Here is a 12958-nt window from a genome sequence, read left to right as displayed (position 1 = left end):
TAGGATTTCCAAAGAGCAGCTGGTGGATCAAAACTACCGACCTTTTGGTTAGCAGCTGAACACTTTGAAATGTCTTTCTTCTATTTTCATCACGCCAGAAGTATGCGACCTAATGGATTTGAGAGCCAGTTCTTAAGTTGCTTTGAGTTGGCAGGAGCCACATGTGACAGTCCTGTGGACCCCTGCTTCCCATTGACAAGAGCAGCCTGGAAGCCCAGAAGCCCCTCCCTAGCAGGGTAACCAGAAGGGGCCAAGTCCACGCAACACTTGTTACCTGAGATGCCCTTCTTTGTCTCTAAAGGGGTTAAAAGTACCAGCCACGTACTGTTCCGAAGCGCTGGTGTCCTCCCAGGAGCGATTACAGGGCCAGCTTGCCGGATGTAGGAGCTGCCATTGCAGGGGTCTCGGCACTGTGCTTGGACAGCCTCTGGGTTACAGGGAAGCTGGGCGTGTCCACCTTCTGAGCCTGAGTCCCGAAAGCTCTCATGACACCTGGGGCTGTCCTTTTCTTCTTATTGTCCAAGTTGCTCTGAGGGGAGCTTGCCTTTGTTTCCAAGGGGCCTGTGTGGGTGCCATGGTAACTTCAGGGAAGGTTCCGGGCACTTCCTGTTCCAGGGCCTGCCCTCAGGGGAAGAAGCTGGGGGCTGTGTTCAGGGGTCTCCCTGAGGGAAAGTGAAGCTCTCACAGGCCTGGGCTGCCTGAGGGCCTTACTGTGGGAGGGATAGGGTGCTAGGCACTGCCTCTTCAGCCTCCTCCTCAGGGGGCGGAGCTATGCCTTTTGCCTTGCAGTGCCATGCTTTCTTACTCACCTGAGGTAACCGGGAGATTCTCTGAAAGAGCCCTGGAGAGACTGCCTCAGGCTTTGTCTGAAACATGACGAGTGTTACGGATTGAAATTGTGTCCCCCAAAAATATATGTTGTAAATCCTACCCCTTATATCTGTGGTTATAATCCCACTTGGAAATGGGTTTTATTTGTTACATAAATGAGAGGATTCGTGTAGGGTGTGTTTTAAGTCAATCTCTTCTTGAGATATAAAAGAGATTAAACAAGCAAGGGAGAGAAGCAGAGATGGGTTAAGATAGATGCCAAGCACATGGAGATCTCCAAGGAACCAGGAAGCAGAAGCTGAAGAGACAAGGACCTTCCTCCACAGCTGAAAGAGAGAAAGCCTTCCCCTAGAGCCAGCACCCTGAATTTGGACTTCTAGCCTCCTAAACTGTGAGAAAATATATTTCTGTTTGTTAAAGCCATCCACTTGTGGTGTTTCTGTTATAGCAGCCCTAGATAACTAAGACTGGACTAGAAGGTTCTCAGACATTTCCCGGCTCTGGCATTCTGGGTGCTATACTTCTAGCTTTTTGTATCCATACATGTTTTGACAAAAATATTAAAACAAAAATTGGAGTGTTTTACATTATTAAAAGCTATGCCTGATCATTTGATTTGTTGATGATTTTTATCTGCCTTGTCTGGGAACTAAGAACAGCCTTAAAGTTGGGGACAAGGCCAAGAACCTTCCTTCCGGGGGCCAGGGTGGAATCTTGCAGCAACTTTGTCTACAAAGCCCATGCCCTCAACTAGGGGGTGGAGAGATGCTGCCGCATCAGTCTCACCAATTGGAAACCTTAGTCTGTGAAAGCCCTGCCCCAGGGCCCACAAAAAGCCCGGGACTGCAGTTGGAACCTGAGGTCCAGTTGCAGTGGCTGGCCTTTGCCCCAGGGCTCACAGAAAGCCCAGGACTGCAGTTGGAAACTGGGGTCCAGTTGCAGGGGCTGGCCTTTGCCCCAGGGTGGCTGGCCTTTGCCCCAGGGCTCACAGAAAGCCCAGACTGCAGTTGGAACCTGGGGTCAGTTGCAGTGGCTGGCCTTTGTGGGCCCTCTCGAGAAAGAACGTTCTGAAGAGATAAGAAAGGCCCAGAGAGGAGGACCTGCTGACCTTAGAGGCAGGCTCTTACCCAGTCTGAGGGCTGCTTGTTAAGTCCTGCCATTTGTGGCATTTCTCCAGTCATGGAAACTATCAAGAGAAACAGGAAAAGCACCTGCTAGACCTACCTGTAATTGTGTTGTAGAAACTACAAAACTCCCTCTAAATGGGAGGCACCTCTGATTCACCTCCCTCCTCAGCCCTGAGATCTCATAATTCTCTCTCTCGACAGCCATGTTCTGCTTTGCAGAGAAGCTGGGTATGGTGGAGTGTTCTACAAGTGCTCCTCTCTAAGTCCGATCATACTTGGTCTTCAGGAAGTGCTCAGCAAATGTCTCTTGAGTTGGATGTACCAGTCCCTAACCACTTTGCTCTTGCAGATGGATGTGTACTACACGTTTGTGTGCATGTGTGTATGTATGTGTGCATGTATGTGTACATCCACTGGTACATGCTTGTGTATGTCTGCTTCAGTGTGGGTCATGGTCCTGGTGTTTGCACCCAACTGCCTTCTTCATTTGCAATTGCATCCGTGTATGTGTGTACATGTTAGCAGCTGCTATGGATTGAATTGTGTCCCCCAAAAATGTGTGAACTTGGCCAGGCCACGATTCCCGGTACTGTGTGGTTGTCTACCATTTTGTGATCTGATGTGATTACCCTATGTGTTGTAAATCCTAACCTCTATGATTTTAATGAGGCAGAATTAGAGGCAGTTACGTTAATGAGGCAGGACTCAATTGACTCAATTAGAGGCAGGTTGTATGCTGAGTCAATCTCTTCTGAGATATAAAAGAAAGAAGCAAGCAGAGAGGAGAGGGACCTCAAGACACCAAGAAAGAAGCACCAGGAGCAGAATGCATCCTTTGGACCTGGGGTCCGTGTGCGGAGAAGCTCCTAGACCAGGGGAAGACTGATGACAAGGACCTTCCCCCAGAACCGACAGAGCAAGAAAGCCTTCCCTGGGAGCTCGTGCCCTGAATTCAGGCTTCTAGCTTACTAGACTGTGAAAGAATAAATTCGTTTGTTAAAGCCATCCACTTGTGGTATTTCTGTTATAGCAGCACTAGATAACCAAGACGGGAGCTATCCTGGGCTGTTTAAGTTCTGCAGGAAGTAACTTCCAATACTGTACTGCTGCTCACAGCACGGTCTCTGGGTTTGTACATTTGGATCTGGACTTTGGGAGTGAAATGGGAGGCGGTTTCATAGCAGCTCATGCCTGACCCTAGCAGCTGTCACCTGGCTGGGGAAGCAGCGGGTGCTCAGGCTTCTGGTGCTTGGTAGAAGTGGCAGCAGCTGTTGGCAAAGTCGGGCTCTGAAGCTGGGTCAAAAGGAACTTGTTATTGCTCACCTCTCAACCTCGCTGCTCACCAGAGATGTGCACAGTGACGGGACCTGGTCGGGGAAGAAGGTGGGTTGCAAGGAGCAGTGACACTGCCTTCACTGCAAGGAGGGGGGGATCAGGAGCCCCATGTCAGGGCTGCCCTCCCGAGGCCCTGGGGTAGAAGCAGGCCCTCAAGAGCAGGCAGCAGGGCGGCAGGGTCCTCAGGCAAAGCCCGCACTCCTGGGCCGGGCCTGTGAGCCCCTCTCACACTTACAAATCAAGTATTATTTTTACAAACCTAACACATGTTCATAGGCACAAATTCAGAGGCAAAATTTTAACGATAAAAATCATTTGAATTCCACAGCCAAAGTTAGCCATCATTAACAGTACATTCTTTCAACATGTTGTTATTAATAAATACATTTTTAAAAATAAGCTGGAATCGACTTGATGGCAACTAACAACAACTAACTTTTTTAACCGATTTTTTCCACTTACTATGTCACGCGCATGCGTCAGGGTTGTATCCTTCCACCATACTTACACAATCTGTGCGCTGAGCAAATAATTGGAGAAGCTGGACCATACGAAGAAGAACGGGGCATCAGGACTCAAGGAAGGCCTGGGATATGCAGATGACACAGCCTTGCTTGCTGAAAGTGCAGAGGACTTGAAGCACTGACTGATGAAGATCAAAGACCACAGCCTTCAGTATGGATTACACCTCAACATAAAGAAAACAGAAATCTTCACAACTGGACCAATAAACAACATCATGATAAATGGAGAAAAGATGGAAGTTGTCAAGGATTTCATTTTACTTGGATCCACAATCAACACCCATGGAAGCAGCAGTCAAGAAATCAAAAGACGCATTGCATTGAGTGAATCTGCTGCAAAAGACCTCTTTAAAGTGTTGAAAAGCAAAGTTGTCACCTTGAAGACTAAGGTGCGCCTTTCCCAAGCCATGGTATTTTCAGTCACATCATATGCATGCAAACACTAGGCAGTGAAGAAGGAAGACTGAAGAAGAGTTGACGCCTTTGAACTGTGGTGTTGGCGAAGAATATTGACTATTCCGTGGACTGCCGAAAGAACAAACGAGTCTGTCTTGGAAGAAGCACAACCAGAATGCTCCTTAGAAGGGAAGATGGCAAGACGACATCTTACATACTTTGGGCATGTTGTCAGGAGGGATCAGTCCCTGGAGAAGGACATGATGCTTGGTAAAGTACAGGGTCAGCGAAAAAGAGGAAGACACTCAATGAGATGGATTGACACAGTGCCTGCAACAATGGGCTCAAGCATGACAACGATCATGAGGCTGGCACAGGATTGGGCAGTGTTTTCGTTCTGTTGTACATGGGGTTGCTATGAGTTGGAATCGACTCGACAGCACCTATCAACAATGTCACAGGCATTTTCTCCCTCTTCTGCATGACTGTTCATGGTGACATTGTGTTCCTCGGTGTGGGGGCAAATCATGACTAGCATAACTAGACCCTCTGGTTGGACATCAGATGGGGTCCAGGTCCTCAGACGGATGACATTTCTCTAGCCACCTTCCCTCTGCCCTGCCTTCCTGCTGCCACAGCCTGAGGTGCCAGGCCACCCATCAGACCAGACCACTCTCTTCTCCTGAGAGGGTGGATGGGACATCACCCAGGCACGCACCGCCCCCTCCTGCTCTTCTCCAACCATCAGGTGGTTCTTGGCACTCTTCTCTTTGCATTTGGGTCCACTGCGTCCTTCCTGGCCTGGTGCCAAGAGCACGGTGTGTGTGTGCGTGTGTGTGTTTGTGTGTTGGGGGAGGAGGGTCTCAGTGACGTCTGTGTACAAATGGACATATTCGCTCCTTTTGTGCCAGCGCTGTGGGAGACAGAACTGGTGATCTGCTCCTGTAAAAATGACAGCCTAAGAAACCCCACAGGGTAGTTCTGACTGTCCCGTGGGGTTGCTATGAGTCAGAATCAGCTCGACGGCACCCGACAACAACATGCTGCTCCCATCCCTCCTCCCATTCTGCCGAACTTTTCCCAGTGAGCTGACCCTGGAATGTAGGGCTCCGTGTAATATTTCAGTTAAAAAGTCTGACATACTGGACCATGCAGACATCCCACCCTTTCATCACGGTCAACTCAGGGATGCCCTCTGGGCACGAGTGGGGCACCACTCAGCGCAGGCCCTGGGTTCCCTCTAGTGGTCACTCAAGGCAGGACCCCTGGCCTTGGATCAGTCCAGGCCTCAGAAGATTGGGCCTGGGAGCGGGGGATGGTGCCCACCACTCTCTTATGGGGCTGAGCTCAGGGATCCTGGGTTCTCCGCTCAGATCTGAGGCAGCCCTGCCCAGCCGAGGGCCCCCAGCCTGGGGAGGTGCCACTGGACCATGGACAGCCCACGGGAAACACATGTGGGTGAGACAGAGAGCAGCCGAGTGCGCCAGCCTTACGATGACCTTCCCGGGTGGCCCACTGCTGTTCCCAGCCCGCTAACAAGGAGCATTGTTTTCATAGTCCATGAGAACAATAGGGGAGCTGAGCCTGGACTTGACAGCAGGGCCCCACATCAGACTGAAGAGTCCATGTAAGGGCCCACAGGCCACGTGGGCACACTTCCTCCTCTGGGCCTCTCTCTGCATCTCCTTCCGCTCCAGCCTCCACGCAAAGGAGCCTATGAGCCTGGGGACCTAGGAGCCCTGGTGGCACAAACGGTTAAGCGCTCGGCTGCTAAATGAGAGGATGGCAGTTTGAACACACCCAGCAGCTCCGTGGGAGAAAGACTTGGCAATCTGCTCCTGTCAAGATTACAGCCTAGAAAACCCTATGGGGCAGTTCTGCTCTGTTGCATGAGGTCAATTATGCGTTGGAATCAACTCAATGGCACCTAACAACAACAGGCCTTGTAGTCTTGGAGACCAAGGATCCAATCCTGGGGGCAGACACAGGATGCTTCCCAAGGGGTCCCCATGCCTCGGGGGGTCAGGTGTTGGCTTCCCATGCACTTCCCCTCATCCAGCAAAGTGAAACAAGGCGAGTCGTCCTCAGCAGCCAGTGCGTGGGAACACTTGCAAACATCTGGCATTAAAGTGATTGCGGGAGCAGTGGCGGACCTGGACCCCGAGAGTCTTGGAGGCCAGCACTGTGCTTTTTCATTGTCAGAACAGCCCTATGGGTAGGTACTGTGTGCCCTGGTACAGTAAGATTTGGGCCCAGAGAGGGTGTGTGACCTGTCTTCTGTGGTGCCTGTGGGTGGGTTCGAACCACCAAGCTTTTGGTTAGTAGCCCAGTGCTTAACCATTTGTGCCACTCAGGAAGTCCTAGGGGGCTGATGCACCTTCCCAATTTCTCTTTCTCCTGCCAGCTGCCTTTTAACCTAGGGTCCCCGAGCAAGTCAGGAGCAGTTAAAGAATTTAACAGCAGACACTTGGTTGGTTTAATCTAGAAGTGGCTTAATTACCTGTGTCCCACCGGTAATTACTTTCTCTTTCCTAATCCTTTAGAGGGGAATGGACTACGTTTCAGGTTGATCTTCGCACGTGAAGGCATTGAACAGGGAGACTGACAGCCTGCCACTTCTTGAGCCAATGCAGGAAATAGATTCCCCCCTTAAGGTCAAAGGAGCTTTGTAAAAAAAAAAAACGAAGCTAACTCAATATATTTGCTTAATTGTTTAAGTAACAAGTCAATATTTCTCGTTAGCTTCATCATACAAGCCCAGCGTCCCCGGCAATGAAGAAAATAGTATTTAAATTTATGGACAAAGAAATAAGCCCAGGCAGAGAAGAGCTAAAGGCCAAATCTGCTATTATGCAACCAAGGTGAGAAAAGATTCAACCCTTCCCAGAAAATAAACCATAGCCACACTTATTGCCAAGATCCAAAGGAAAAAAAATTTATTTACAATAGAGATTTTATTTGAAACATGCATTTTCTTTTCTTTCCTTTTTTTTTTTTTTAAACAAATCGTCAAACGCCGATTAAGTTTACACTCCTTAAGGCAAGAGTCCCTGTGCAAGCTGTACACGTTTATAATATTCAGTCCAAAAGCTGCTCACCCTGGGAACTCGGATACAAAGGGCAAAGCCAAGGTCAGCAATGTGTCTTTTATTAGAGAATCAGACAATCTCCCTGATACAGGAACTCTGAGGTCAACTTGCTATGAATTTATACTAGGGAAATGCAAACCAATAGCAAGAAATTCTGATAGTCTCCTTAGTACTGCATACAATCAAATCAATGTCATTTAGAAAGGAAATACAGTAGTGCATACGAAAAAGTCAAACGGCCTGTCCGTGTATCCGGGAGGACAGCAGTGTGCCGACGGTCATATTGCACCCAACGGTCAAGTCCAGACATTTGGTTCAAAGTTAGCTTTTCCCCATTTTGGCAATCAGCTCGTCACAAATCTTGGTGAGTTCTTCTATCTCTTTATTCTGAAAGTGAAGATGAGAAGGAAGTTGCTGATGTCCGAAATCAATCCAATCAGAAGGGTCACTGGGCTCTTTTGAGGGGGGTGGGGTCCACCAGGCCTCTTGGTCCCCCCAAAGTTATTGAAAGTAGCAAGAGAAATGACTTGGAGCCAAACAACCTGAGTATACATCATCCTAGCTCTAGCTGTGTGGCCTTGGGCAAGTTACACAACCCCTCTGAGCCTTATCTCCAAAACGTGGGTGGTAACGTCTGTCTCTCTGATAATTAAAGGAGAGAAAGAATGTAAAGTTCTCTACACAGTGACAGGCACTCAGGGGGCTTACCTAGCATTGGTTCCCTTCTTGGTTTGCCCTGAAGGATGTGGACTCAGAAGGAGGGTCTGGGGTGAGCTCTATGGTGGCTTTTTAAAGCAATGTCACAAGGAGGACTTAGGCAGTCTCCCTGGATGGGGACCACTAGCATTACGCCTAGAAACCCTGCAGAGTACAGCCCAAGGTGCGCCGAGGATGCACACTAGGCGGCGTTGTGGATACACCAGGTCTGGAGAAAGGCAGGGACGGACACTCGGGGGCAGATGCAGGATGCTTCGCAGGTGTTCCCCACACCCCCGGAAGCACGCCTCACCTGTCCTCTGACCCTACGCCAAGGGAATCGACCCACTGCTTGTTTAGCACGGCTCATTTCCCTCTCTACAACATTTTCCTCTCTAGGAAATGGGATCCAGCAGGCCGATCCTCCATCGCGGCTGGCCCAGCTCTACTCCTGGTCAGGCTGGGTGGCGAGCCCTAGGGTGCCACGACAGCGACTCGGCCCACGGCCCACCTGGCCTCCACAGAATGAGCCGGTTCAACATCTTTCTGGAATGCTGGGTCACGCTGTGTAGCCAGTTCCTCCTTGAGGTCCCACGGGACCTGCATCTTAACCGGAGCCTCTCCCTGGGGCTGTAGAGTCCCTCCCCGGGAAGGTGGAGCCTCCAGAGACAGGCCCCAGCCCGGAGCACCTTCTCCTGAGTTCCTGGGTAGGGCCCCGGGTGCCATCAGTCCGTGTGAGTGCTTGAGAAGAATCAGCCCTTCGCAGAGGGGGAGAAATGACATTCCCGCCTGCTGGGGGAGCCTGGCCTGGGACACTACCTCAGCCCCCTCGGGTCTAGAATTTACCGCTGAGGTCAACAGCTCAGAGGGGCGCTGCACGGGGTCGGGTGGGATCTGAATGGGATGCGGCACTTACACCACCCCTGCAATCACCACCACTGCTGCAGCTGCTGCTCGTTTCTCTGCTGTTATGGCGCTAAACACATCCCAGGCGCTACGATCTCACTCGGTCTCTTAAAGGAGACCATCATGATCCCCAATTGTCAGTGAGGAAGTAAGGCTCAGAGGGGTTAAGTATCATGCTTCAGCTCACAGAGCCAGTCAGATGTGGCAAGTCTGGCACGCAAATGCAGGCTGACCCGGCTCCAATACAGCTTTGCTATTATACTTACTAGAACTAACATCCACCTTCCGATGGCTGAGAGGCACCAGCATACCCATTAGCTACTGACTCCTGGAGGTTCGCCAAGCTCTAGCCTGGCACGGTCAGCTGCTGCCAAGTAAACTGCCCCGTGGCAGAGCTTAGCCCACTGTGCAAAAGTCTTTACAAAGCCCTGAGTCGGTGAAGTACCCACTGCTTCACACAAAGCTTGCCTGGGTGGATCACGGTTCTGGGTCTCCTTAAAACACGGGCTGTCCCCTATGCCAGGAGGGACTCTGTTCCCTGCCCACCCACCAGTAAGTACACTGGGTACAGGGCTGAAAGCACTATGCCGGGCACTTAAAAAAGAAAACAAACCCCATTGCCACTGAGTCAATTCCAACTCAGCAACCCTTTAGGACAGAGTAGAACCGCCCCATAGGGTTTCCAAGGCTGTCATCTTTACAGAAGCAGACTGCCACGTCTTTCTCCCGCAGAGCAGCTGGTGAGTTCAAAATGCCAGCGTTTCAGTTAGCAGCTGAGTGCTTAACCACTGTGCCACCAGGGCTCCTTGTCGGCACATAGCAGGTGCTTAAAATATGAGACAATGGATGAACGCTAAAAAGGGATGACACATGGCAATAAACACCCATGGAGGCGGTAGTCCAGGAAAGGCAGAAGGGAGCCGTTACGCTGGATCTTCGGGCGGGAGAGTGAGGACATGCCTGGGAAGCGTGAGTTGTAGTGGGAGCATCACCCTGGCTCTGTCTCAGGAGCAGCAGTGGGTGCTATAAAGGACAGCCTCTCACCCCTTTTTATTGGATGGACTGGCCGGCCGGCCCCAAGCGCAACGCCACCTGCCTGGAGGTGCCCACCGCTGCCCGTTACCTTCTGCTCCAGCGTCCTCTCCAGCGCGTCCACGCGTAGCTGCTCCTTCCGCAGGCTGGCCTGGTAGGCGGCCTGCTCTTGCTGCGCCTTGCCTCGGACCTGGGCGATCTCGGCATTGGCTCTGTGGGGATGGGGGTTCTGGGAATGTCACCATTCACCCTGGACGCCTCCTGCCTCCCACCCCTGGGCCAGGGCACAGTGTAGACCCAGCCCCAAATGACTGGGCCCCAAGCACAGGATGCCACGAGAACTGCCCCGACTCCTATTCCCATGATGCCAAAATGCACTGAGCGGGTATCCTAGAAATGACAACGTGCATCCTTTGCTTGTCAAAATAATGCTAACTGATAGTGTAAGGGCCCGGACTCATGGTGACGCCATGCACATCAGAACAAAACGCTGCCTGGTCCTGTGAGATCCCCATGATTGGTTTCGGATCAGACTGCTGTGATCCATAGGATTTTCACTGGCCGATTTTCAGAAGGAGATCGCCAGGCTTTTCTTCCTAGTCTGTCTTAATCTGCAAGCTTTGCTGAAACTTATCCAGCATCATAGCAACATGTAAGACGCCACTGAGGGATGCTGGTGGCTGCACTTGAGGTGCACTGGTCGGGAATCGCACCCAGGGCTCCTGCATGGGGGGTGAGAATTCTACCACTGAGCCACCAATGAGTAGGAAGGAGACATGATGGCACCTACCAGCAACAACAGTCCTTAACATGAACCACTTGAAAAAAACGCTCATGCATAATCCGCCCCCTCCAGGCCACCGCAGGGTGCCCTTGGACCCGGGCAGCCAGCGGTTCGGAGAGGCCCCTCCCCAGGCGCCGGGTGAGCGCCGCACTACCTGTCCAATTTCTCCTCGGCGTGCACCTTCAGGGCCTGGTACCTCTGCTCCTCTTTCTTCACTCGGGACAGGTACTCCTGGGCACACTTCTTCAGCACCTCTTCATTCTGACACCACAGAGGACAGGGGTCGAGCCCACAAGAAGAGATGCCCAGTGGCACTGGGAGCCCCAAGAATCCTCTGATGCAGGTATAACCCCCCAGACGCCGCAGCCTGTGAGAAGCCCCTCCTCACAGACTGCCTGCGAGAGCCCCCTCCCAGCGCTCCTCACGATCGTTCCCAACCTGTCCCACCTTCTCCACCCTCTCCCCACCCACCTGTACGCCCAGCCCCTGCTCGGCCCCGACACTAACACACCTTACGAAAGCCCTCCAGGACCTCTTTCATCTTCTCGTATCTCCTGAAAAGGTCGGCCAGCGATTTCTCCACGGAGTTCAGGTCGGCCAGGGCCTGCTCCTTCTCCACGACCAGCTGCTGGACGGTGTGGTGGGAGACGGACTTCTCCCGCTGCTCGTCCTCTGGCAGAAGAGACAGGAGCAAGACGATCAGGCCCGTGGACTCAAGCCGCGTCTCCGGCCCAGCGGAGCCCTCCATGCGACTTGGGCTAACTAGTGGGGTGCACCCGGGGCCCCGGCTTTTCTTTGGGATGAACCCACTCCCTGGAGACCACCCAGGGTCTGTCTCTAAAGGGAGGAACATCTAGAACCTGGGCCTGGGCAGCATCAGATGTGGTGGAAATTCATCACTATTCTTCCAACCTGATCCACACAGCCCCTTAAAAATATACTTTGGAGACCTCAGTGATTCTATTTGGTTGTTGACAACACACACATCCATAAAATTAAAAAAAAAAAAAAAGTCACTCATGAATTTTACATTAGGGAAGATGAAAAGGTGCTGCCGCCTGGGCTGTGAGGGTGACCTTCCTGAGTGGTACCAAGATAGGTTATGGTTGCTGGAAGAGAAAAAGAGGCTTTCTCATCTTTAAAAGACCCCAGGAGCCCAAGGCTGACATAACCGTCTCCCCTGAAATTCCATCTCGCATAAACAGGCAGCATTCTTGGCTACAGCGAGCGTCTTAACTCCAGGAGAATCGGGGCTCTTTATGTCCACGTAGGACGTGAGCCTCTCAGTTGTGCACCAAAGAGACAGGATTCTGGCTCGGTGCACAGCAGCGGAGCCGGGGGGGCACCTGCCCTGTGTCAGCTCCACCTCTCGGCCCTTGGCCATCACTGCGAACATTCCACCCCACGCCTCCTGATGGGCATTTCTCTGATGGCCATACATCACAGCCCCTCGCCCACACTGCACACGCCTCCTCAGTGCTGGCCCCTCACTGACCCCGGTGGGCGAGGAACCGTTTGTTCGGAACAGTCTGGAGCCTTGGTGATAGCAGAGAGCAGGGCAGGAGAAGCCCCGCTCCGAGCTCCCAGGAAAGGCACTCAGGAGAGCCAGGCCTGCCTTGTGTCAGCCCAGGCTGCCTGGGAGGGGCTCCTCTGCAGGATGGCACACAACAACCCTAGCAGCGGCCAGCACCTACCGGGCACTTCCATGGGCCGGTGCCATGCTGACTGCTCCCCTTGGTCAATGCCCCCAAGCCCGCACGCAGCACTCAGACTGAACTTCCTAAGATACAAACCATCCTGTCTCCTGCCCAGAGCCCCCCACTGCACTTGGGACAGAAGCAAACTCTGTGCTCTGCTCTCTGCCAGCCTCGGCCTCCTGCTCTCCTCCATGGCTCACCTGCTCTCCCGGCTCGGCCACGCGGCCTCCTGCGCACCGGGTGAGTTCCTGCCCCTGGCTCCACACTTCTTTCCCCTCTGCAGGAACATCGTCCTCAGACCATCCCATGCTCCCTCCGCATCCAAACAGGTCCCTGCTCCTGTCACCTCCCCGGGGGCGCCTTCCTGAATCCACACTCTATTCCTTTATTTTGCTCTTCACAATAGTCATCACTCCTTACCATTGTATTATACACATCTGTGTGATGTGCATATATGTGTGCTGCAAGGGTACATACACGTGTGCATGTCTGTGTGCATGTGTTTAAGTGCATGCCTGCATCTGTGTACATGTGCACCGTG

The 12958-nt window shown here is 52.2% G+C and overlaps 1 protein-coding gene across 4 annotated transcripts in view; it reads right to left on the bottom strand.

The window, feature by feature from the left end:
• Window positions 1-7120: 7120 nt before the first annotated feature.
• TACC2 (transforming acidic coiled-coil containing protein 2) overlaps window positions 7121-12958 on the bottom strand; it is an 83624-nt gene continuing 77786 nt past the window's right edge. For 3 of the 4 annotated variants that reach the window (XM_004374911.2, XM_004374910.2, XM_004374912.2), the window contains 4 exons: window positions 11232-11392; window positions 10875-10981; window positions 10028-10148; window positions 7121-7689 (listed from right to left, as the gene is read on the bottom strand). In XM_004374911.2, coding sequence (XP_004374968.1) covers window positions 7624-7689; window positions 10028-10148; window positions 10875-10981; window positions 11232-11392 — 455 coding nt within the window. In that variant the 3' untranslated portion in view covers window positions 7121-7623. The remainder of the gene's footprint in view (window positions 7690-10027; window positions 10149-10874; window positions 10982-11231; window positions 11393-12958) is intronic. The other variant, XM_012555130.1, reaches the window with a different exon arrangement.

This window comes from Trichechus manatus, unplaced genomic scaffold, assembly GCF_000243295.1.
Source record: "Trichechus manatus latirostris isolate Lorelei unplaced genomic scaffold, TriManLat1.0 scaffold00031, whole genome shotgun sequence".
Lineage (NCBI taxonomy): Eukaryota > Metazoa > Chordata > Mammalia > Sirenia > Trichechidae > Trichechus > Trichechus manatus.
Note: the sequence above shows the minus strand (reverse complement) of the source record. Positions and strands in the feature narration are given on the sequence as shown.